Here is a 24,629-nt window from a genome sequence, read left to right as displayed (position 1 = left end):
ATGAGGAAATTTGGTCTTCAGTTCTTCCGTCTTTTTTAAATGCGACCACTCCCACTCGAAACTGAAAATTATAGTTATTCTTCCATTTGCCCTGAACTAATATGCTGCTAATCAAGCAGTTTGCATTCTGCATGATCCAAAAGTTATTCGATAGTATTCGCTTGGCGTTTTCGAAAAGTTGACCCTTTTAGTCTGTTCTCTCAGCGAGCTAGATCTCCATTCGACCAAGAGATATTTCTGTTAGATCTCTATTCAACTGAGGGATAATATTCTATGAACGTAAAGGTGGTTACTTTCTGTGTTCTATCTTGGTCTGTAAAATCCTTCATCTCAAAGCCCATCCGGGCTAGACTAATATCCAGATCTGCCTTGTAGGCTTCCCAGTTTATCTTTTGGGAGTTTTGATAGAGGTATGATACCCATTAATTTCAACCAATGATGAACTGTGATCCATTTGTTCTTCACTAACTTTCTCACTCCCTTAGTTGGTAGAGGTTCCGGACTATCGCAGGAAGAAAGTCGGGCTGATCTGATAACGATTTTTTGAGAACCTCTCTCGCTGATCGTCTTCAGCTTGACTACTGTCAAGACGTTGAAACAAAAACTAATTAATGGCAGTATATTAGTTTTTTTATGGATAACTATGCATATTTCTGGGGTTGTCGAGGTTCCGTTAGAAATTAGCTTTCCTATAATTCTCCCCAATCCCATGATTTTTTTCTGTAAACATAGAGTTCTTGTATGACTTTCGCAAGCACTGCCAAGGTTTGTCAGTGCTACTGATGTATGTTTGTTTATTCTACTTTTAATATCATTGCTAAAGTTAGGGACATTCAGGACCCTGGAGGAGACCATGCCCAGCTTATAGTAGGGATTGAAGATATTCTTCTCTAGAGTCCTGGAGGAACTGTACTCTATGGAAAGACCAGGTCTTCGACCTTCAGTGAATGATGAAACTACGGTGTAATGAGACGTGTTTTGAATAGAACGTATTGTGAAAATACTAGAATTATTATCATGGATTTTTTGTTAGGTAGAAGTAAAATGATTTTAATTGTGGGTCTTTAGTTCCACAGTGGTATATATATATTCATTAGTGATACATAATTTGAGAGAAAAGTGATGTAGAGGATCTCCCGATATATTCAGTTTGAATATATTCATTCGTGTTGTCAGAGAGAAAATGAATCAGTATTTTCGTAGCCATTGTTTAATTTGCAGAACCAAAACAAATATAATATTAAAAAATGTATGTATGATCAGTACTTCATCAACAGAATAATGTGCTGGAAGATACCCTCGCATTTCACCTACTTTTTCGAAACCCTGACGTCTACGCAAATCTTTTTCTGTCGTCCAAAATTCCCACAAAATTGAAAGGGGTATATTTTTAGGAGAGAAAGGTTTTGGATTTCTACTTCTCCCTCAAAACCTTCTGGTCTTGAACGCCAACCCTACTAGAATACAACTCTTTTCACTTACGATTCCCTATTTATCGCTGTTACCAATGTCTCACGGTCCAAAATTCGAAGACCTTCTCAAAATTCAATTTCAGAATCGTCCCTGTTCATTAAGATACTTTTTATGCATAAGTGTATTTTCATGTATTGAGTCTAGTTTGAAATAATCCATTTCCTGAACATTTTTTCAGAGGAACCAAAAATCCTCGTCATTATCTGGAGGCATGAAGAGAAAATTATGCGTGGCTATGGCACTTTGTGGTAATTCTAAAGTGATAATGTTGGACGAACCTACTGCTGGTATGGATCCTTCTGCCAGAAGAGCTTTATGGAACTTATTGCAGAGTCAAAAGGAGGGTGAGAATTCTAAATTTATAATACATCATTATTCCAATTCGCAAGTACATACGAACATAATTTTAGTGTTGAAATTTGAAATTCAATAGTGAAACGGAAAACTTGTTGAAGTTATATGAGGAATTCAACTTTTATTCAATAAACTATACAGGCCAACAATGTAGTCCCAGTTCTGAAATAAAGGGCAGGCGGTCCTCGATTGAAGACAGAATGTGAATAATAAAGCACTTAATAATAATAACCTTTCTCGATCACATATCATTCTGAAAAACATGTGGATTCGTTTTCCGATGACATTCCAGGTTCGCTTCCCAAATTTCTGCTACCGCAGTTGTCGATGTCGGTTGATTGGTCAAACCACCAACACTGACGTAAACACTTGGCAAGTTTACTTGGATGTCACACCAATAGGTGGTTCTACTAATATTCCCATATTGATTTCAATTCAAGAGCCACCGGTAGACAGCTGTTTCAGCCTCTTGGGCATCGTCAGTACCGAGCGGTGGTTCTAGATAGAAGACAAAATGTGAATAACAAAGGAATGCACACAATGAAAATAACCTTTCTCGATTACATATCATTTCAAAAAATATGTGGGTTCGTTTTTCGATGACATTCCAGGTCAGCTTCCCAAATTTCTGCTACCAATATTTCCACCGGTAGACAGCTGTTTCAGCCTATCGGGCATCGTCAGTACTGAGCAGGCGGTCTTCGATTGAAGACAAAATGTGAACAACCAAGAGAAGTAAAAAGAAAAGCTGCGTAAACGCAAGCGAGACCACCACCTATTGGTGTGACATCCAAGTAAACTTACCAAGTAAAGTGTTTACGTCAGTGTTGGTGGTTTGACCAATCAACTGACAACTGCGGTAGCAAAAATTTGGAAAGCTATCGATGCTAGCTAGCGATGCCCAACAGGCTGAAACAGCTGTCTACCGGTGGTTCTTAAATTGAAATCAATATGGGAATGATCAGAATAGTACATCTATTCATCTTTTGATTTTCATGGAATTATTTTTCAGCAGCTTGACTGCATCTGTATTTGAAGTAACGCAAAAATCTAGAAAGAGGTTGATTATTGAGAAAAAAGGTTTTGGCTTTCTACTGCTCGATCTTTATACAAATAAAATAAGTAAAACAAAAATTTATATTGAACGGTTTTATGGAAAAATAATAAAAATAATAATAATAATAATAATGAAGTAGATAATGTACTGAAAAAATAATGCGGAAGGTCCTAGGTAGCAGGCAGCAGTCATCACACTACTCTTCTCAGCAATCTACGGTGATTATCAGATAAAAAAATAATGAAATTATTGGGCATAGCGTAATTACTACGCCCACCATTTTTTTCCTAATCTTTGAAGCAGTTCTGGTATCCACTTTTTCTTTGAACTCTCTCAGCGATTCGGTTTCTATCTCCTCAATTGCTGTCTTTTCATGGGTCTCTTCGATCCCGGGAACAGGAAAAAGTCGCAGGGCAAGTCTGGTGAATACGGTGACTGAGGTATCATAACGGTGTTGTTTTTGGCCAAAAAATCGAGAATAAGCAATGACGAGTGCGTAGGTGCATTATCGTGATGCAAAAACTTTGAATAGTTTTCCCACAATATTGCTTCGTATTTTGTATTGATAGAACTTGTCGTACTTTTTTGGTCTTGGCTCTCTTGGACTTTTCGCCGTTGACGTCATTCAACAATTTCTGAACAATGCTCATGCGAAGGCTTTTTCTGTCAAAATTCAACAATTTTGGAACTAACTTCAACACCACACGCTTCATGCTCAAAATTTGGTGTTCGGAATTCGATTGAGTCAAAGAAGGTATTTTCGCCTGATCCTGCTTGACGAAGGTTCCGCCGTTGAGTCTATTGGCAAGAGGTTTGCGTGAGGTAGAACTTCGACGCTAAATTCGTTCCATTTTTGAACAGTGATTTGTGAAACGTGCGGAGCAGGATCGGACCTTTTCTTTTGACCATTGCCGGCTACTGCTGACGCAGATTTTGGTGCGATAGCATTTGGTACAATAGCACTCTGCTGTGATAGTTTGGCCCAGTTGCAGAATGTTATAGTGAATTACACCAGCCGCTGACCACCAAACAGTAACCATAATTTTTTTGGTGGGTTTTCGCCTTTGGGAAGAGCCTGTATGATTCATCGGTATCCAACCGCTGTTTCGAACATCTCCTATTGTCGTCGACCACTCTTTTCCATACATGACAATCCTTTCCAAAAGTTGGTTGTCCAGAAGCGAAGGGTAACAGAACTCGAAACGTGGCAATTCCTGTCGAATATTCAGATCGTAGAGCACCTACTTCTCGAGACTGTTGACCTTTCCAATACGTTTTAAAGCATCAAAAGCCGCATGGGAGCTGATGCCTAGTTCTTTCGCCATCCCGCGCTCCGCTTGTAATGGGTCAATCTTCTCCAAGTTCGTCCTGGATTACTGTTCGTCGACAGCTTCAGGCAGTGGCGATTCTAAAACTTAGGGGCGGGGGCACACCATAACTAGGCGACAAGATTCAGTAAAAAGGCACAGGTATTTGAAATAATACTGCATTTCCCATTGAGAAAATAAATAATATCACAACACTCTAATAAAAGAAATATTTCAATTTGTTGTGGAATTGGTCACGGTGGTAGTGCGCCCGACGTACGATCGGAAGGCCGTGGGTTCGATTCCCGCCTCGACCAGATATTTTTCTCGAGATAATTTATCAGGTTGAAGCTGGGATGACTCTGCAACCGTTTTAGGAATCACATGTTGAAAGGTAAGACCTCGTTAGTCCTTAGCTCGCACAAGTTTCTCAACTTCTGAGAGTTGTTCGTATGGAGGCGACAACTGATTAACGGAAAAACAGATTTCTTCTTAAACAGATTTTTTAATAATAAACAATGAGCACTATCAAAGGGCAAACTGCCCCCACTTTCCCCCTGGGGCGCCGCCACTGGCTGCAGGGCTCAGCTTCGAGGTTAAAATCTATAGAATGAAATTCAGCAAACCAACATCGAATAGTGCGTTCATCAACACTATTATTGCTAAATTCCAAGTTGATTTTTTGGGCTCTTCTGGCAGCGCTCTGGTACAATTTGAATCCGTTGAAAAAAGTTGGTCAGAAATCATTCAATCACATCATATAGCAATGAGCTGGAAAGAGAAAAACATTTTGAGAAAGGAGTGAACAGCATCAGTGTTGAGAGATATGGAGCTACAGAAATACATGACTTTGAAACAAATTAAACCTTTGAAACATTCAATGTTAACTATAAGTAAAAAAGGAAACGATTTTGGTATGTTCCTAGGTATCCGAAGAATAATTAGACTTCTACATTCATCTTCAGTTCTGAGAATATTTTTCATTCCAGGACGAACAATGCTCCTCACCACACATTTCATGGACGAAGCTGACCTTCTTGGAGACAGAATTGCCATAATGGCGGGTGGTGAGTTGCAATGTTGTGGTTCAAGTTTTTTCCTCAAGAAGAAGTATGGCGCTGGATATAGTCTCATAATGGACAAGACAAAAGACTGTGACGCCGGACAGGTGACGCGTCTATTGAGGAAGTACATCCCAGATATAGAAGTGAGATGTGATTTTATATTAATACCCAAATCAAATACGTTGAAAATAATTATAATGGATATTTTCAGATCACTAAGAACTTTCGTAATTTCAAAAATATGCTGCTTTTAAGATTTGTCAAATGCATATAATATTTATCTCACAAATCGTTCAGTACATTGTTTCTTTTTTTATGAATTACTGTTGAAAAATAGCTAACAAATTGATTGGTGAAACGAGAGTTGAGACAAGTGTTGCACTTCTGATGTTTGGGAGTAGTGCTTATGTTGGATTTTTTCTGCATCAGACGTTAGCTCTGCCTTTTAGAATTAAATGAGTCTTTCCAAATTCACTTGTTAAATTTACGGTTTCCAAGTATCTGAGTTTCCTAGAATTACATAAAATACAGAGGCATGTTCTTCCATGTTTTGTTGGGATAATGGAAAAGCAGCTAATTTTCCTAATGAGAAGTCCGATTTTGTGTTTTTTTTGTAGATTTGAAGTTGATTCTAAAAATGGTCATTTGAAAATTCACTGAATACCATTATTATACAAAAACTTTTACATGGCTAGCGGAAGGTATTTTTGCAATGTAGCATAATGATATTTTAAGATTCATCAAGTTGAAGTATATCATTATCTATTGAGATATTTCTCAGGTTCAAATGAGCTCAACTGAAATAGATTTACAATTACTGGGGATTTTTTCCTAACGCTGTGATTGTTTTGAGAGTATAGTCATAAAAGATGAATTTACCATTTATCAAAGATAAATCGTGAATGTGCTAGAATCACTTCTAGAAAAATGTTTTTGAAGGAAAATTTGATGTTGCCATGCGCTCCCGCTAAAGAGACTTTATCAAATGAAATAGTTTTTTATAACATAAAATGTCAATTTAAAAATTTCAAAAAAATCTAGTATCTTCCTAACACCTGAATGAATCGAGTCCCGTAGAAAAAAAAGTTTTTTCACCATTTTTCAAAAAGTTATTCAATTGTTAACTAACAAATTTTGTACCAATCTCCGTTGGCATAAATAATGGGATAAAAGGTATAAATAATTGGCCCATAAATTTCGAACTTCGTGGAGCCCTTTTGATATATATACCTCATACGATCCTGCGATAAAAGTTCATGAAAATTCATTGATTTGTTAATTATGATTTTTTATAACTATTGCAAAATGAAATATCTAAAAATTGTTGATGACATTTTTTTTTCAATTGATATTTAGCTATGTCTGTTTTAAAATTGAACAATGACAATTATTGACATAGGATATGAATTTTTTACGTAATTTGTTTATTAAATTGTTTTAAACAAATACAGAAATCCGATATTTTTGACGAATTTTTTCTATTTTGTTGTCGAGAGATAATCATGATTTGAAAAAAATTTTTTTCTCAATTTTGATTTTTAATTGTTTAAAATCGATTTTTTCATATTTAGATTGTTTAAATAATTAGTTGAGGAACAATTTTGCATTTAAAAATCATAATTTACACTTTTAAATAGTTGGGCAGAAAATTATTTTTTTTCATTCATTATTTAATTGTTTATCAGTTTAACAATTTGTTATAAACAAATATTGACCAACGTTGTTTTTTTTTCTGAAGCAGAAAAAAATTATAAAAACAGCTATATATAAAAAAGTGCCATTCATTTAGTATTATAATAAAAGTGCCAAAAAAAGTGCCAATAGAAAAAGTTTTTATGGCACTTTTTTATATATAGCTCTTTTTATTTATTTTTTATTATAATAAAAGTACTATTTTTTTTAAATTTATTATAATACTGAATGAAAAAAATGTTTTCATGACACTTTTTCATATATCGCTGTTTTTATAATTTTTTTCTGCTTGAGAAAAAAATATAACGTTGGTTAATATTGGTTTATAACAAATTGTTAAACTGATAAACAATTGAATAATGAATATAAAAAAATAATTTCTTGTCAAACCATTTAAAAGTGAATATTATGATTTTTAGAAGCAAAATAATTTCTCAACTAATTATTTAAACAATCGAAATATAAAAAAATCGATTTTGAACAATTAAAAATTAAAATTGGGAAAACATTTTTTTTATCATAATTATCTCTCGACAACAACAACAAACAAATTACGTAAATACGTAAAGAATTCATATCCTATGCTAACAAATTGATGAATTTTTATGAACTTTCATCGCAGGATCATATGAAGTATATATATCAAAAGAGCTCCACGAAGTTTGAAATTATTTATATTTATTATTTATACAATTTATCAATTATTTATACCTTTCATCCCATTATTTATGCCAACGGAGATTGGGAAAAAATTTGTTAGTTAACAATTGAATCACTTTTTGAAAAATGGTGATAAAACTTTTTTTTTCTACGGGACTCGATTCATTCAAGTGTTAAGTAGATACTAGTTTTTTTTAAATTTTCAAAATGACATTTTATGTTATAAAAACATTATTTCGTTTGATAAACTCCCTTTAGCGGCAGCGCGCGCATGCCGTAACAGCCGCGCGGAACCCTATTTTCAACGTCAAATTCAAACTATAATGGAGATAGAGGTTCGGAAGTCGGGACTTTTTTTTCGGAAATTTTCTTCTCTTCAACGAGCTTTTTTCAACATTGCTTAAATATTGATAGTTTTTGAGTTATTAACGAAAAACTAAATACACAATTTTTTAAAATCTTATTTTGTTAATGACTATTGCTGGAGTTTTTTTTCCCCAACACCAAATAATTATTTATAACACCTCGAGACGTGTTTCGATCAACAAGTGATCATCTTCAAGAGGAAGATCAAACTGTTTGCAGCTTGATCTTCCATATCCTTGGATATGGATACTGTATTTCGCCAGTCGCCATTCCATTTATGTCGAACTGTTTGCGTTTGCTAGTTTGAAGTTTCTGTTGTCTATTGTGATATTTTTGTCCAAATCTGTGGTTTTAACTGTATTTGGTTAACTCTATACAGTATTATTTACTATTGAGTGTAAATTCGATCGATGACTGACGACGGATTTACAATAGGTCAATCCGATAATCTTGTAGTTATTGATGTTCATGGTAGCTGAATTCATTACAGAAGCTGAACATTTATCTCTTGGTGAATGAAGTACGCGGAGTTAAAATAGACAAATAAGTACAATTATTATTTGTTGTAAGTTCAATCACTATGTATAAATTCTATGTACTTCTGTAATAAAGAATAATACTCGTGAAGTGGGGTAAGAGTAAATAATATAGATACAATATAGTACATAGATATAATATGAAGCAATGTCATTGTTTTAGTATACCTCAAAAGTATAAAAATAAATATTATATATAATATCTTATTCGGAGATAACTATTTGATAATAGAGCCTAACTTAGTGACATTTCTATGAATAATTTGGGTTGAATTGTGTCAGTTTGGTTAGTCTTTATTAGCTTTATGATTAATAATAATTATAATATTCAATTATCCCTAGCCAGAATGCAATTATCAGCTATAATATCCCAAGGACATTGATAACTAACGAAATAATTTTATCACAGTTTTCGAAAGCACGTTATTTGGTAACATCCCGACGCCGAAGGCGGAGGGATGTTACCTAAAATAACGTGCTTGAGGAAGTTGTGATAAAATTATGAGTTATTTATCAATGTTCGAGGGATATTCGGTGAGAAAATTTTTTGCAATTCGAACAAAATTATTTATTGAACACACAGTTATTAAAAGAACAATTCGTATAATGATATAACTCCATAAATATTTTCCAAGTGAATTTTTTACTATTGACAGTATTTTTTGGTGTATTTTCTTCAATGATTTTGTCAATTGCCGCATCATTTTGAACACCAAAGCGAGGAAGTGACATTTTCGAAATAAATTGAATTACTGAAATGTCAAACAACTTTATTGTGTTGGTTGCTTAGCAATGTCATGACATAAGTGATAACTACCCGTGAAAACTATCCATGGGTAGTTATCAGTGTAATGATGGTTTCATTGGTTATTTCAACACACATGACTAGAAATAGACAAATTTGATAGGATAATTTTTTTGGCAAAAAATTTTCAGTGTAATGATGGTTTCATTGGTTATTTCGACACACATGACTAGAAATAGACAAATTTGATAGGATAATTTTTTTGGCAAAAAATTTTCTCACAAATCAGATAGATAACAATATTCAAATACTTACATTAAAATGGTCTTCACATACATGAAGAGCTTTGTTGTTATGTGAAATATCATTTTCATTTTATTTTAAACAGAATAAACAGATTTTGTTCAACGATTACAATCATCTTCAGGTAGGTACTCTTGTAAATATTTTATCAGGTGGTTTAATGAAAGTATTTCTGCACAAAGGCACAATGTAATATTTGTAATATTGTTTGTGTTCCATTGCCTTTGAAATTGAAAGGCCTTGTTAGACTTATAAATTCAACAACACACAAACAAAGCTGAATCAAGGTTAATACAAATAACAAAACTATAGAACTTTATCATATTAATCTATTGAAAAAACAGGACCTCATCACATTTTACTCAAATGCGTTTCGCTGCAGCTGTTTAAATAAGTAAATTTTAACGGCAGTCTCAGCCTGCGCCATATGCGTGCATCCAGATTGATACAGTATGACGTCATGACAGTTCACGTCTTTAAACGCATGTTTCAATTGGTTTTTCAACTCAAGAAACGCTTTATAGTTTTTATAAACTGACTATCGATATTTCACTGCTCATATTATGCAGTAGTTTATAGTTATCATAGCAGCATACATTTACGATATAAAAAAAATGTAAATCTTCCCTATTGTGAACACTTTGATATGGCGAATAGCATTTCTGCGAAATAAACTACGCACAATCGTTACTTAAAACGATTTTGTTTGAGTGATTTTTTGAGTGAAAGTTCCTCAATGTTTTCATTGTTTCCATTTCAGATTCATAGTAATGTAGGATCTGAACTAACATATCTTTTAGAAGATAGCCAGGCAGCGATTTTCGAGCCTCTACTGCAAGAAGTGGAACATGAATCGAAAAGGCTTGGAATTCGAGGATATGGAATTTCTCTAACAACGCTCGAAGAAGTTTTCTTGAAGTATGTAGTTATTCATCTATTGTTGAAAGGTTTCGGGATGTGTGAGCATACAATATAACAGACATGGTTTGATTCAAGTAATGAGACATGATGATGTTTGGATTCACGGACAACTCTGAATCATTCCAGGTCTATCATTTTCAAATTTATGGAAAACTGATTGAATTTCAATAAGTTGAAACTGAATTCAAGTGCCTCAAAATTTGTTACTTTCGTACCGACAAAAACAAAATTTCATGTCTCTGTTTGTTGGAGATGAAATAATTGAAATTTTTGCAAAATTTGAATATTTAGGGTGTATTTCAAGAGAGCTCACCATATTTCATTGAACATGTAATATTCATTTCAGGAAAAATTGCTAGAAAAATTGGACTGTCCTCAAGAATAGGAAAAGACAACAAATGAAACAAAATTCAAGATGTTTAGATCTAATATAGATTATGATATTGTTCAACAATTTCATTCTCACTGACAACCAATCAGATAAATATTCTTCTGAGATTACAGAATAGGGCTTCGAGAGTTATTTCAACTCAGGATATACAGGGTGTTTATTAAACATGTTCGAAGATACTGGGCGAAAAAGAATTTCGACAATAACAATTTTGGAAATTTTGTTATTAACGTTGCCGAAATAGAAGTATAGCGTACTATACTGGACGTACTGCGTAATAATGTAGTAATTCCGATTACTACAAACGGCTGCAGACATTCAATTTGCTGGCTGTAACGCAATCAGAAACGACCCTGGTGTTTTCGAAAGAGTTCGGGAGTCGATGAGGAGAAGATTGGATTCTTGCATTCGAGTAGGGGGTATTCATTGTAGATTAAGTAACGATATATGTTAGCTTTGGTAATACATTGTTATTGTCGAAATTATTTTTCGCTCGGTATCTTCGAAACAAAGCGCCGTATAAAAAATCATCGAAGGACTAATTATCCCTAGAATAGTCCCTTAAATTTTTGTCGCATATTTGAAAAACACTCTGTATATACGAAACTGACGTGAATGCATTAGTCCCTTGAAATTTCAGGTGTAATACGGAGAATATATCTACATACGTTCATATTTTTATATAAATTCATAATTGAATGTCTCAAAAATAAAATACAATTATCAAGTGAAAGCCATCCATATAACACAAAAAATTCACCAGATATCGACGAAAAGAAATTTAACACATGCTTTGGACAAAATCAATTATTTTCTGATGGTTTGCTGAATTATGTCTCTATTAGAAATGAAAAATTGTGAAAATTTTGTGATATACAGTGTCATCCCCAAAGTATGCACCATATGGAAAACTTATTTATTAAGGGTTTTTCGACAAAAAGGTATTCTTGATAAAAGTTTTTGCATCCCCTAAAACTAAATATGCACCAACGAAATACAGTACAACACACACATATATGAGGAACCTTTAAATATTTGATTTTTTGACAAGAGTACTCTCATTTTGAAAAATATCGGGAATGTTACTTAGAAAAGTTGTTCAGCATTGGAAAATACATCTAGATTTGAAGTCATGACAATCTAAGTGAAGTTTTATTTTTTTACCCTTTTTTTAAATGGGGACACTACGAAAAAAAAAATTGCTAAAACGATAAATAGACAGCATCCTGTATTCATTCAAAAAGCCTGTAATATTACAAATTACTCAACTATGGTGTTAACCACGGTCAATTGTTTTGAAAAGTAAATTAATTTTCAAAGTTTTCGGTGCAAAGTGATTTTTATTTTTTGTTAACACCAAAAATTACTCAAAATTATACAGTACTGTAACAAGAACTTGATAGTCCATAATATCAAATCAAAATAAAATAGGTATTTCGAAACAAACTCGTTGATTTTCTGGAGATTTTCTTGTCCAAAATAAGTGTTTTTACTTGAATCTCCAGAAAATCAATGAGTTTGTTCTGAAATACCTATTTCATTTTGATGTTTTGTGATTTGCTATTATTGAATATCAAGTTCTTGTTACAATAAAAATGGATGTTTGTTGGTTGGTTGGTAAGTGATAAACTTCTACATCGCTCAACCGATCGTGATGAAACTTGACATGTGAAAGTAATTTTTCATAGAGAAGGTTTTTAGGTTATCAATTTTTCTGTAACACTAGATGGCACTGTAGAACAATTTTAGAAAACACTGTTCTATAACGCTGCGCACGCCTAAGTTCGTTAATTCAGATTCTGTTAAAACGTTGGAACAGTAGCGATACAGCAACATAGTACTGATACTGTATAATTTTCAGTAATTTTCGGTGTTGACAAAAAATAAAAATAACTTCGCACCAAAAACTATAAAAGTTAATTTACTTTTCAAAACAATTGACCGTGGTTAACACCATAGTTGTATAATTTGTAATACTACAGACTTTCAAGATGAACCGTCGTATACAGGATGCTGTCTATTTATCGTTTTTGTTCGTAGTCCCCATTTAAAAAATGGGTAAAAAAATAAAACTTCACTCAGATGGCCATGACTTCAAATCTAGATGTATTTTTTAATGCTGAACAACTTTTCTGAATAATATTTCCAGAAATTTTTCAAAATAAGAGTACTTTACTCTTGTCACAAAATCAAATATTTGAAGGGTCCTCGTATATTACGTGTGTTGTACTGTATTTTGTTAGTGCATGTTTAGTTTTAGGGGATGCACAAACTTTTATCTAGTATAACTTTTTGTCGAAAAACCCTTAATAAATAAGTTTCCCATATGGTGCATACTTTGGGGATGACACTGTATAAAAATGTATTCAATTTTTCTACAAAATAACATTGATTCCTGAGTAATGATTTTGTTGAAATATTTATTCTAGTTTTTTTTTTCATATCGACTTTATGCAGAGTTAACTTGAAAATGATATAATTTAACATTCCATGATGTTAACCAATTGCCATGATCTGTTTATATTTTTTGGAAAAAAAAGTTTTTGGCTTTCTACTACTCCATCTCGATACAAAAAAATGTAGGAATCTTCCAGTGAGTAAGGAAGTAATCAATTTGAAAATAAGTAACTCTATACATGGATGTGTTTATCATGCAAAGAAGCAACTTTCAAGAAAAAAATTCTTTCGAAACAAATGCTTTTATATGAACACTGAATTATACAGAATATACTTTTCAAAAATGAAAATTCATGGACACAACACTCCAAAATACTGGGCAAACCGCGGACACGTGTTTCTGGCTATTGGCTTCGCGGTTTGCCCAGTATTTTGGAGTGTTGTGTCCATGAATTTTCATTTTTGATTTATATCATACACACTCAATAACATCTATATCTTTATTTATATCTTGGACCCGGATGTCACGCAGGTAGCTATAGCTGCCTACGTGGTCATGTCAGATGTAGCCTGGGAATTCTGGGTCTTCTGACTGGAACCACAAATGTGCGGTTGGCTCCTGTTATTGACTCCGTACGTATGTGTTGCTTCCTATTTTCGGCAAACAAGTGTTGCCCATCTTTACACTTGGCTGCACCGCGCTGATGAGGCCAATAGCCAGAAACACGTGTCCGCGGTTCGCCCAGTATTTTGGAGTGTTGTGTCCATGAATTTTCATGTTTGATTTATATCATACACACTCAATAACATCTATATCTTTATGAATATACTTTTCTCTACTCAGTTTGTATTCCAAACATTCGTTATGAAATAAAATTAGATATTATTCACAGGAGTTCTACTTTGAATGAATGGTACCAAATTGCATTTACATGGAACACTGTCATCCTCACTGGTAGACATCGATGTTTCGTCGTAAGACACAAAAATGTAGGTCATAAATTGAACCACAATCTGAGGTCAAAACTAACAATTATATGCTCCTGGGCTGAGTCTTTTTTTGTGTGCACATTTGCATCGAAGTAAGTTATACCCAATCAAGTTATTTTTGACCCCAGAATATGTGGTTCAATTTATAACCTACCTTTTTTTACATCCTGTATATGAATTGAAGAAGTTATATTTTTAGGAGTGATTAATTTTTGGGAAAGAAAGTTTTTGGCTTGCTACTACTCCATCTTGATACAAAAAAAGGATGAGGGAATCTTCGAAAGGAAGGACGGAAGTAATCAATTTGATAATAAGTAACTCTATACATGGATGTGTAGATCATGCAAAGAAGTAACTTTCAGACACAAACTGAAAGAAAGTCCTCCTGAAACAGCTACTTTCATATGAATATTTTAATGTTTATGAACATTTTAATGTTTATATGAAAGTAGCTGTTTCAGGAGGACTTTCTTTCAGTTACTTCTTTTCAAATTGATTACTTCCTTCCTTCTTTTGGAAGATTCCCTCATCCTGTATATATTTTGACTCGAAATTGTCTCCACTACCTTGTATAGCACTGACGAGGAGCTAAAACTCCGTATTTGGGGACTTCAAATTCAGCGTTCCCAAAAATACATAAGCATACATTTTTTTCCCAGAACCTTAAAAATGAGAGGACCCATATGAGAAGAAATTGAATAAAACACAATATTAGTAACATACGTGGCTGAAAACTCATTTTCTATATTGCAGAGTTGGAGCTGATCATGGACAAGAAGAAATAAATAATGGTTTGTTACCTGAAAAAGAAGAAAATAATAGACAGCAACGCAACAATAATAAAGGTATGTATAAAATTGAGAGTCGGGTCTATAAATATTCTTTGTTCATGAGAGGGAAAAATAATTTCAATTTATTATTTGGGTAATGAATTTAAAGTTTTCCAAATTGAAGAGTTTCAGTAATGAAAAATGTTCACTTCTATGTTATAGGACAATTAGTATAATTTTTTGGCTTTTCACTAGTAACGACTCAGTTTTTTACCGAGACTATACACTGAGCACCATATGTAACGGATAAATTCATTTTCTACGTTATTAGCCATTTTCAAGAAAAACCCTGAAACACGTCGAATTATGTATTCGAAAAGACACTCTGTGACATAAAAAAATCCCCCCTCCTTCACCCTCCTCAACGTGACAACCACTCCCCCAATTTTTTTAAATGCAAAAAAGGTCAAGTAATACCTCATTTTGAAGGGTATTCAATTTTCTGTACAGTCATATCTTTATTTTTCAATTTTGTGCATGCGTCATAATGAAACAAAAAATTCAAAGTGTTGAAAGGTATCACGTAGGTATTCCATTGAATCCGTTCGCTGCACAATATGCCATGCACCTTCATTTTTTTTTTGTTTTTATCAACCGTTGTTTGTCAGCCGTGACAGTTGAGTAAAAAATTGTGATTTGTGTGAATTTGCCGAAGAGAAACAGTTTTGCACTTGTTGTTTGTGTTTCTTGTTCGGTAATACTTTGAGACAATAGGCTAAAAGTTCTAGCAATGTCTCATTTGACTGAACGTCAAAGAATGAAAGTGTTAATACTACTAGGATGTGGGGACAGAACTAGAACCCAGAAGAATGTAAGTGAAATGTTCAATAATAAATATCCTGATCATCACATTTCTCAATCTACCGTTAGTAGAATAGAAACGAAATTTCATGAATTTGGGACTGTCAAATATATTTCAAAACCAGGTAGGAGTGTATTGATTAACGATGGGAAGAAATTGGATATTTAGGGGTACATCGTGGAAAATCCACATAAACCTATCCGACAACTTGCCGCCTATTACGACATAAGTCAAAGTTCGATATTGAGTGTTTTTGAAAGTGTAAAGTATCACCCTTATGAAGTACAATTGGTACATGAACTCAACGAAGACGATCCAGATCGCAGAACTGAGTTTTGCGAAATAATGGAAGCCAGGTGTCTGCGAGATCCTTCGTTTAAGAAAAATATATTGTTTTCCGACGAGTCAACTTTTTTTAAATGGAACCGTCAACCGACAGAACTGTCGATATTGGAGCCGAGAAAATCACCATTGGATGATGGAGGCCCACACTCAATATCCCAGAAAAGTAAATGTTCGGGCAGGGATTATGAGAAAAAACGGCAAATTTGGACCATATTTTTTCAATGAAACATTAACCGGTGAACGTTACTTGGAGTTTTTGACTAATTTTCAGTTGCAACGCTGAAAAAACTTTTTCCAGATAATGCAATCCGAATCAAATAGATAGGAGTATCTGGTATCAGCAAGATGGTGCTTCACCACATTTTGCAGCTGACGGTCGTGCATATCTGAGTGAATTCTTTCCCAACAGATGGACTGGCAGACGAGGTGCCATAGAGTGACCAGCCCGTTCTCCCGACATGACACCGTTTGACTACTTTTTGTGGGGTTACCTAAAACCCAAAGTAAACGTCAATAGACCAAACAATATTGAAAGTTTGCAAATCAGAATTAGAGAAGGAATAGAACGTATCACTCCCAAAACCATTCAAGATGCTGTTGATAACATTCAGCAACGCCTTTATTATTGTCAAGGAACAAATGACTGTCAGTTTGAACATTTGACGGTAATTTGTGAAACGTGCTGACGAGCGTTGTCGTGGAGCAGAATAGGTCCTCTTCTGTTGACCGTCTACTTCTGACGCAATTTTCGGTACATTTCTTTGATTCCCTCACAAAAGGACTCTGCTGTTATAGTTTGGCCCGGTTATAGAAAGTTATAGTGAATCACACCAGCCGCTGACAAGTATACAATACCTGTAGCCTTTTTTTGGACGGTTTTTGCCTTTGGGAAGTAACTGGTTGGCTCATCAGTATCCAAACACTATCTTGGACGTCTCTTGTTGTCGTAGAGGATCCACTTTTTATCACAAGTGATGATCTGATCGAAAGCGAAAGCATAGAAAAACAGACTTTGAAATATGTCAGTTTCTGTCGAACGTTCAACTCGTAGAGTACCCAGTTTTCCAGCTTTTTGATTTTTCCAACACGTTTGTGATGGGTGAGTCTCACCAGGGTCCTCCAATCCTCGTATTCGATTACTGTAGGTCGACCACTTCGGGGCTCTCATCTTCGAAGCTAAAATCTCGAAACTAAATTTCACAACTTACGTCGAACTGTGCGTTAAATAACACCATCATTACCAGATACCAGGATGATTTTTTGGGCTGTTTTTCCAGTGCTTTGGAAAAACTGAACAGAGTACTGTTTGAAGTACGTCATTTTCTATCGAGAATTGTATGGTACCACAACACGGTTGAATAAATAATTATTGAGATTTGAAGCTACAAAACCGCATGACATTGAAACGGACGAAACTTTACATGTCATCTAGAAAACAGAACGTCATATCCAGAATATGGATTTCAACAATGAAAACGTTTTCTTAACCCTTTATCGTTTTTGACACCGTATGGTTACAATATTTTTTTAATCCCTTAACGGGCAAGACAGTAGAAAAGCTTATTAAAATGTTCAAAATGCAGAAAATGATTCAAAATAACTCACTGACTTCCTTGAAAGTGTCAGTATATCCATATTGATAGTAGTTATTCGATTGAAGGTTGTAACCATATGGTTACAATGACCACTAAATTGGCATTGCCTCTCATACGTATCTAATTCATTATGTATACATTTCTGCACATGACAGCTTAAGATTTTCAGTAGATTGAAATACATATTCATAGAATTTATTTTTCACACATTTTAACATGATATAATAATTTTATTTTTTTGTATGAAATATTTTAAACCAGTTCTTCATACCAGTTAGATATAATCTTGCGTAACATTTTTCGCACTTCAGGCGGCTTGTACCGTTTACACAGTGCCTGGATCTTCCCTTGCTTGTGCGTATTGGCTAATGAGCATATGAAACGGTACTTGATGCAGAATCCGGTCTGTCAGAAACCGGTATAATTGGTACTCCAATGTCAAAGCTAGGTCGACCTCTTCTGGCTTTCTTTCCGCAACGAGACAAACCCATCGCAACCTCCAACCTAAACCGTTTGAGAGGTATATGTTTTTGGTTCAAAGCTGCACAATCCATTCTATAAAGAAGCCATGCGTTCACAACCGTCACATCTAAAAAATATGCAAATATGGGGAACTACCATATTTTTGCTTTGTGAGGTGTTTTATGAAGACCCATGAGAGCATTAGCTGCATCAACACCACTCATATGTTTATTATATTATTTGACGATTGCTGGACACTTGATATCTGTTTTTGTCCTCGCATTTTTATTGTATCTCTCCACAGATAATAATCAATAATCAGTAATAAAACAGCCCTGTCATCAACCCATTTCACTACAATAATGCCTTTGTCTTTATCGGTTTTGTAGTCATAGCATCCTCTCCCTTGTTTCTGTAGAACTTTGTCAGTTTCTATCGGGCAACCATCAATTCCATTGGCTCGTAGTGTTCCCAGGCTATTTATTTTCATTTCATCCTTGAGATACAAGAAGAGTGGCAGACTAGCAAAATAGTTATCAAAAAATAGAGTCGATTTGCTTGGATCATGCAATGATTTTGCTAAAGCAATTACAATTGCAGCTCCAACACCCAAGTCAAACTCGTTCACAGTAATTTCATCCGTAGTTCCCTTCAAAACATCAAAGGTATTCGAACCTTGGTGGGGATTAAAATCTAATATATATCCGCTTACACCAGCAATAACAAAAAATGTATACCCCCATTTATGGGGTTTCTTTTTTATATACTGACGGAGATTTCCCGCGACTATCGTCTCGTCTACAGAGTACTGATTTTCAGTGTGGAATTTTCGAAAATTAGACTGTAGTTTTTCCATCAAAGGGCGGATTTTGAAATACCTGTCCGTTGTGTTACCAGATAGATTTTCATTATTGTTGAAGTGAATATTACGTCTCAATTTTTTGAAACGTTTGGCTGATATCAAACTTGCTATCTGCTCAATTGGGGTGTCATTTGCCCAATAGTCTTCGAAAGACGGAAGATCTATTATTCCCATGAACAATAGTATGGATAAAAAATCGGGTATTTCCTTGAAATCGGTGTCTATGGATTTACCAGTTAGTTGTGTACTATACAGGTTAGTCTGGTCGATTATATCATTCATTATGTCGAAAGAGGAGAGTTTGGTGAAATACTCGATTGGAGCTGGTATCTCTTCATTTGTATCCGGAACGAAATATGTGTTGTTCATTCCACATATCTTCCTTTGTCCAGCTGAAAGTTGGTCCTTTTTTTTTCTTCTCCCTTTTACTTTTTTTTTGCTGTTGGATCCTCTATCGTTGCGTCCTCTTCGTCGAAATTTAGTTCAATTCCAGATATATCTTTACCATCTGATTCATTATATGCTGAAAAAAAATCGATTATCACCTCCCCACTTCCTTATATTATGATGGTTACCTGAAGTGAGATCCATAACTTGCTTCGTTTTGGCTTGAATTTGGAACAATATTAGATTTTCCTCGTCGTCGAAACTATCAGTTCCTGGCCTAATTTTGTTTTGAATTTGCTTCAGAGTCATATTTTCCTCATCATCGAAACTTCCAGAACCATCGGAAATATCAGGCAAAGGTGGAAGTTTGAATTTCTTCCTCCCATGAAATGAACATGAGGGATTTGTTCCAAAATTTTCCATGAATATATATTTCGAAACCTAGATGAAACACTTTCTCAGTATGAGCAATGTAACCATATGGATACGCATATTTCAAAGTCAACATTCGCAAATCGCAATCGCAATCGCAAACAAATAAACAACATATCACCTGATTCTTTCACAAAACAGCAGTGACACTATAGACATAAAATTAATATGGTTTCAGTAGGAATTGAAACTTTTATACGAATGTCACACATAACCTGTAACGCTGCAGCGCTACCAACAGGCATAACCTCGTAAAAACAGACATTTCGATTGGCGCGAAAACCAACCGGCTCTTTTCTCTCCACAAAAACAACGTACCTATATGGTTACGTAGCCCGCGACACGGGCAAACGGCATGGATATGATTTGGGAGGGTTTTGAAGTTGACATGACCATATGGTTACGTTGTCCATTAAACAACATACAAATATTCAGGGAGTCGCCCGATAAAGAGTTAAAATGTACACCTAAAAAAATCAGTTACTCGAATATTACAAAAAATCGAAAAATTTGAATGAAGGTGCTTGACATTACATATCAAATAAAAAGATTGATTTGAAAAATTGATATAGTTCAAAAAAAAACTAAAAAACACGCTTTTAATGAACATCGAAAAGTTGAAATTAAATATAGTTTAAGAGAACTAAAAAACACGCTTTTAAAGGACATCGAACTGAAGAGTTGAAAATATTTCTTTAAATAAGCTTAAAACAATAACGATCGAAAAATACTAGTATTATTGTAAAAAAAGCGTGGGCGCTAGATATACAAAAAATATGGAACAAAGCTCCCAAGTTTTTTTCACGATAATAGGTACTATTATTTTTCGATCGTTATTGTTTCAAGCTTATATAAAAAATATTTTCAACTTTTTTGTTCGATGTTATTTAAAAGCGTGCTTTTTAGTTTTTTCAAACTATATTTATTTAATTCAGAATAGTGAATTTAGATCTAATAAATTGTTTGTTTTATATGCTATTTGTCAATGAGATAATACTGATTGAAATTTGAAAAATCTGTCAAAGAATTATCACTAATTTGATTTGAAAAAATCTGCGAATAAGATCGCATCTAGAACATAAAAACAATCAGACTGGGATACTCTAGAGATCGCTTAGTTCTGGTTGTTATTCACAGAGCTCTGCAAACTCTAGATCATCTCTTTTGACATTATCTTCTGTCCTACGTCGTATCCTTATGCTTTCTACCTCATCCTTTCTTTCCGAAGTTGTGATTTTCTACCATACCCCTGAGATTGATTTTTTTTTAGTCGAATAACTTTTCAATTGAAATAATTAATTTCAGTCAAAGCTTCCATGTCACCGTATTATACCAGTGGTTCCGGCCTAGTCATGAATCAGTTTCGAGCGATGTTTATGAAAAAAATTGTAACAACCATCCGTTCTTGGATTATGCTCTGTATACAGTTGGTCTTGCCTTCCATATTTCTTATGATTGCGCTTATTGTGGCAAGAAATAAACAAGTATCAGAAAACTTACCACCTATGGTAATGAATCTTGATAAATTCGAAAATTCCATAACGAAAATTCATAATATTGGAAAAATTGATTACTGTGGCAACTACACTGATGTCTTGGGAAAGTATGGATACAGTTACCAGAATGAAACAGATATTATAGCTAGCATGTTAGACTTGGTAAGTTGTTTTCAGTTTATTTGGAATACATATTTGGTTGGTTGAAAAGTTCGTAGGCTAACACAGCTGTCGGACTATTAGTTTGTGGGATAGAACATTGAGTGAAAGTACTTTTGTTAGTTTGAAGAAAAATGTGCAGAAAGAATTTCGTGTGTTGATAAAGCATTGCTTTTTGTCAAAAAAGAACTGTTGAAACCAAGGCTTGATTCGAAAAACATTATTTAGACTTTGCACTAGGAAAAACAACCGTTGAGAAGTAGTTTGCTGAGTTTAAATGGGGTGAAATGAGGACCGAGGATGTCCCAACTAAGTTGTTACCAACGAAAGCATCAAAAAGCCACAAAATATTTTTGGATGACCCCAAAGTGAGGTTGATCGGCATAGCTGAGGCTCTAAAGATATCAAAGGAACGTGTTGGACATATCGTACTATAAAGAACTATATTGAACTAGCAATTCGCCCTGGCTCCGCACGGGTGCAATGCTGACACTGAATATAAATTCACACACTGGAAATTTAAGGGCATGGAGAAACAATGATGGAAAGATGAGTTTCATCATAAACTACACCTCACGATTTGATCTCCACAAACTTTATTTGAGAAATATATATCATAATAACTTTATCAATTGATTTGAATACTAATATTCATATACTACAGGTAAATAAAGAACATACCTCTACCAGCCAAAGCAAAATTACTATCCTTTGATGTGCAGAATCTATTTTCCAGCATACCTCCTGATGATACTATTACTTTAGTAATAGAATTATTAGATGAAATTAGAGTGAACCCAGTTGTAATGGAATGGTAATAGTAATAGTAGGGACTGTATACCGTTATGCTATTTAACAAAAATGGTAAAGAAAATCCCTCAAAGACGACTTACCTTGAGTGGATTGCGGCTGTCTCATCAGAGTCCTGAGATTGCTAATAGTTCTTGGAATCTAAGCTAATCCGTGTATCGATTGATTGATTGATGGATCACCCTATATTGTTTCGCATTATCAGATGCTTCATGATTTCAACAGATTTCAACAAAATAAAAAGCATATGGTCTGAGGCTCATGGTTCGGGAGCTACAAATTATTTGAGTTGAAAACGAGCCACCCTGAATAACTTTTGGAACAATAATTTTCAGAAAAAATAAAAAACACCTCAACAATAGTATACAGCTGGACACGTTTTGACATATTCACATTTGATCTAACTTTCCTTATCGCATCCCCAGGGCATGCCACCAATTTTTTAATGGATTAATTGTATCGATATTCTCTTCATTTTGTATTGTCTCGTTCTATAATAACGATCACCTACTAGGTGAAGTAACAATTGGTGTTTCTATTTTTGTGAATTCTTGAGAAATAATGGTTTATACGCTTCGTGAAAGGATTGAAATAGTGCGTTTGTACTACCAGAATGGAAATAGTGCTAGAACTGCTGCCCTTATGTTCGAAGATAATCATTCAGGAAGAAATGTACGACACAAATACGTTTCGAAATTATTGAACAAATTCATGGAAACTGGATATGTCAACAATTTAAGCATAACCGTTGAGGATAAAGCTATTTGAACTGCAGTTTTAGGGCACTTTCATTAGTTCGGACTTCCATTGTCTAATATATAAAATGATTTGAAATCCCTGAAACAACTAAAAAAGAAAAATTGAAAATGAATAGCTGAAAATAACAATTATATTAACCAAAATAAACCTGAAATGAAATAAAATACAAGTAAAAAAATAGAACAATTGAATAGATAGAAATGAAGAAGTGAGAAAAGAAAATAAAAATATAAAGTGGAGAGATTCCAAGTCACGTTAGTTCACGACGTTTCGATTGTTAGTATCTACAATCGTCTTCGGGTGATGACTGGACTGATTCCTCCGAAAGATGTCTATTTATAGGTCGTTCGAGTACTTTCACTTATCCCCGCTTTCCATTTTCCGCTTCACTGGTTCATTTTATATAGTAGACAATGAAAGTCCGAACTAGTGAAATTCATCATGAAACATTGTCAATCACCTTCAAACAAACGTTTTAGGGCACGTTGGACAAATGAAAAATTCGCAATATCTCACAGTTATCTCGAGAATCAGGAACCAGTCGTACAAATGTTTTCAGGATCGTTCATAAGTATAAATTTCATCCATATAAGATTAGACTAGTTCATGTTCGATAGACGTATCGAGTTTTGTGAAAGTCCCACTGAACGGATCAACTTGCATCAGAATTTCTTGTATAAAATTTGTTTTTCGGATGAGTGTACGTTTAGTTTGAATGGAGAGGTGAATCGGCAGAGTTGTCGATATTGGAGTGAAACGAATTCTCATTTATACCGTCAAGTTCATACCCAACGATCTCAAAAACTGTATGTTTGGGCAGGAATTTTAGGTGACCACATCATAGGACCTTTTTTTATCGATTATAATTTGACTTGTGATAAATATTTGGATATGTTGAATAATACAGTGCATCAATAGGGCAATTGAGGAGGATATAAATTTATTCGAAAAAGAAATTTTTTTCAGCAGGGTACTGCACCTCCTCATTATGCAGCTCCAGTGCAATAATTTTCAGATGATCATTTTCCTGGTCGCTGGATTGGCAGAAGAGGTCCTACAGAATGGCCACCAAGATATCTCCGGATTCCACTCCTGTAGATATCTTTCTAGAGTGTCATTTGAAGTCTAAAGTGTATGAGATAGAATCAGAAACACTAGAAGATTTGAGAGGGAATATTATGGGGCATTGCAGAGAAATAACTCCCGAGATTCTAAACCATGTGAGAGCTGCAATGTAAGCTCGTTTGTACCTTCGTATGGAAGTTGGTGGAAACGTTTTTGAACATTTACCAAAGAAACTTCTTTTCTTCTAATTGTCCAGTGATTTTGATTCAAGAATTAATAAAATTTCTTTTTCTGATTTATTGCTTCCATATTTGTCTCTAGAACGAATTATGATGCACTGTTTGGAACCTTTGGTGTAGTAATGAATAT

The 24,629-nt window shown here is 34.3% G+C and overlaps 1 protein-coding gene across 3 annotated transcripts in view; it reads left to right on the top strand.

Annotated features, from left to right (window-relative positions):
- The window catches only part of LOC111510619 (phospholipid-transporting ATPase ABCA3), a 122,688-nt gene that overhangs the window by 69,403 nt on the left and 28,656 nt on the right, over positions 1 to 24,629 (top strand). For all 3 annotated transcript variants that reach the window (XM_074178878.1, XM_074178877.1, XM_074178876.1), the window contains exons 11-15: positions 1,652 to 1,817; positions 5,181 to 5,398; positions 10,318 to 10,475; positions 15,010 to 15,101; positions 21,277 to 21,629. In XM_074178878.1, the coding sequence (XP_074034979.1) occupies positions 1,652 to 1,817; positions 5,181 to 5,398; positions 10,318 to 10,475; positions 15,010 to 15,101; positions 21,277 to 21,629 (987 nt within the window). The remainder of the gene's footprint in view (positions 1 to 1,651; positions 1,818 to 5,180; positions 5,399 to 10,317; positions 10,476 to 15,009; positions 15,102 to 21,276; positions 21,630 to 24,629) is intronic.

The sequence above is a fragment of the Leptinotarsa decemlineata genome, unplaced genomic scaffold (genome assembly GCF_025532065.1).
Source record: "Leptinotarsa decemlineata unplaced genomic scaffold, Ldec_3_MD MMD2_tig00004307_RagTag_RagTag, whole genome shotgun sequence".
In the NCBI taxonomy this organism is placed as follows: domain Eukaryota; kingdom Metazoa; phylum Arthropoda; class Insecta; order Coleoptera; family Chrysomelidae; genus Leptinotarsa; species Leptinotarsa decemlineata.
This window is presented reverse-complemented; position numbering and strand designations above follow the sequence as displayed.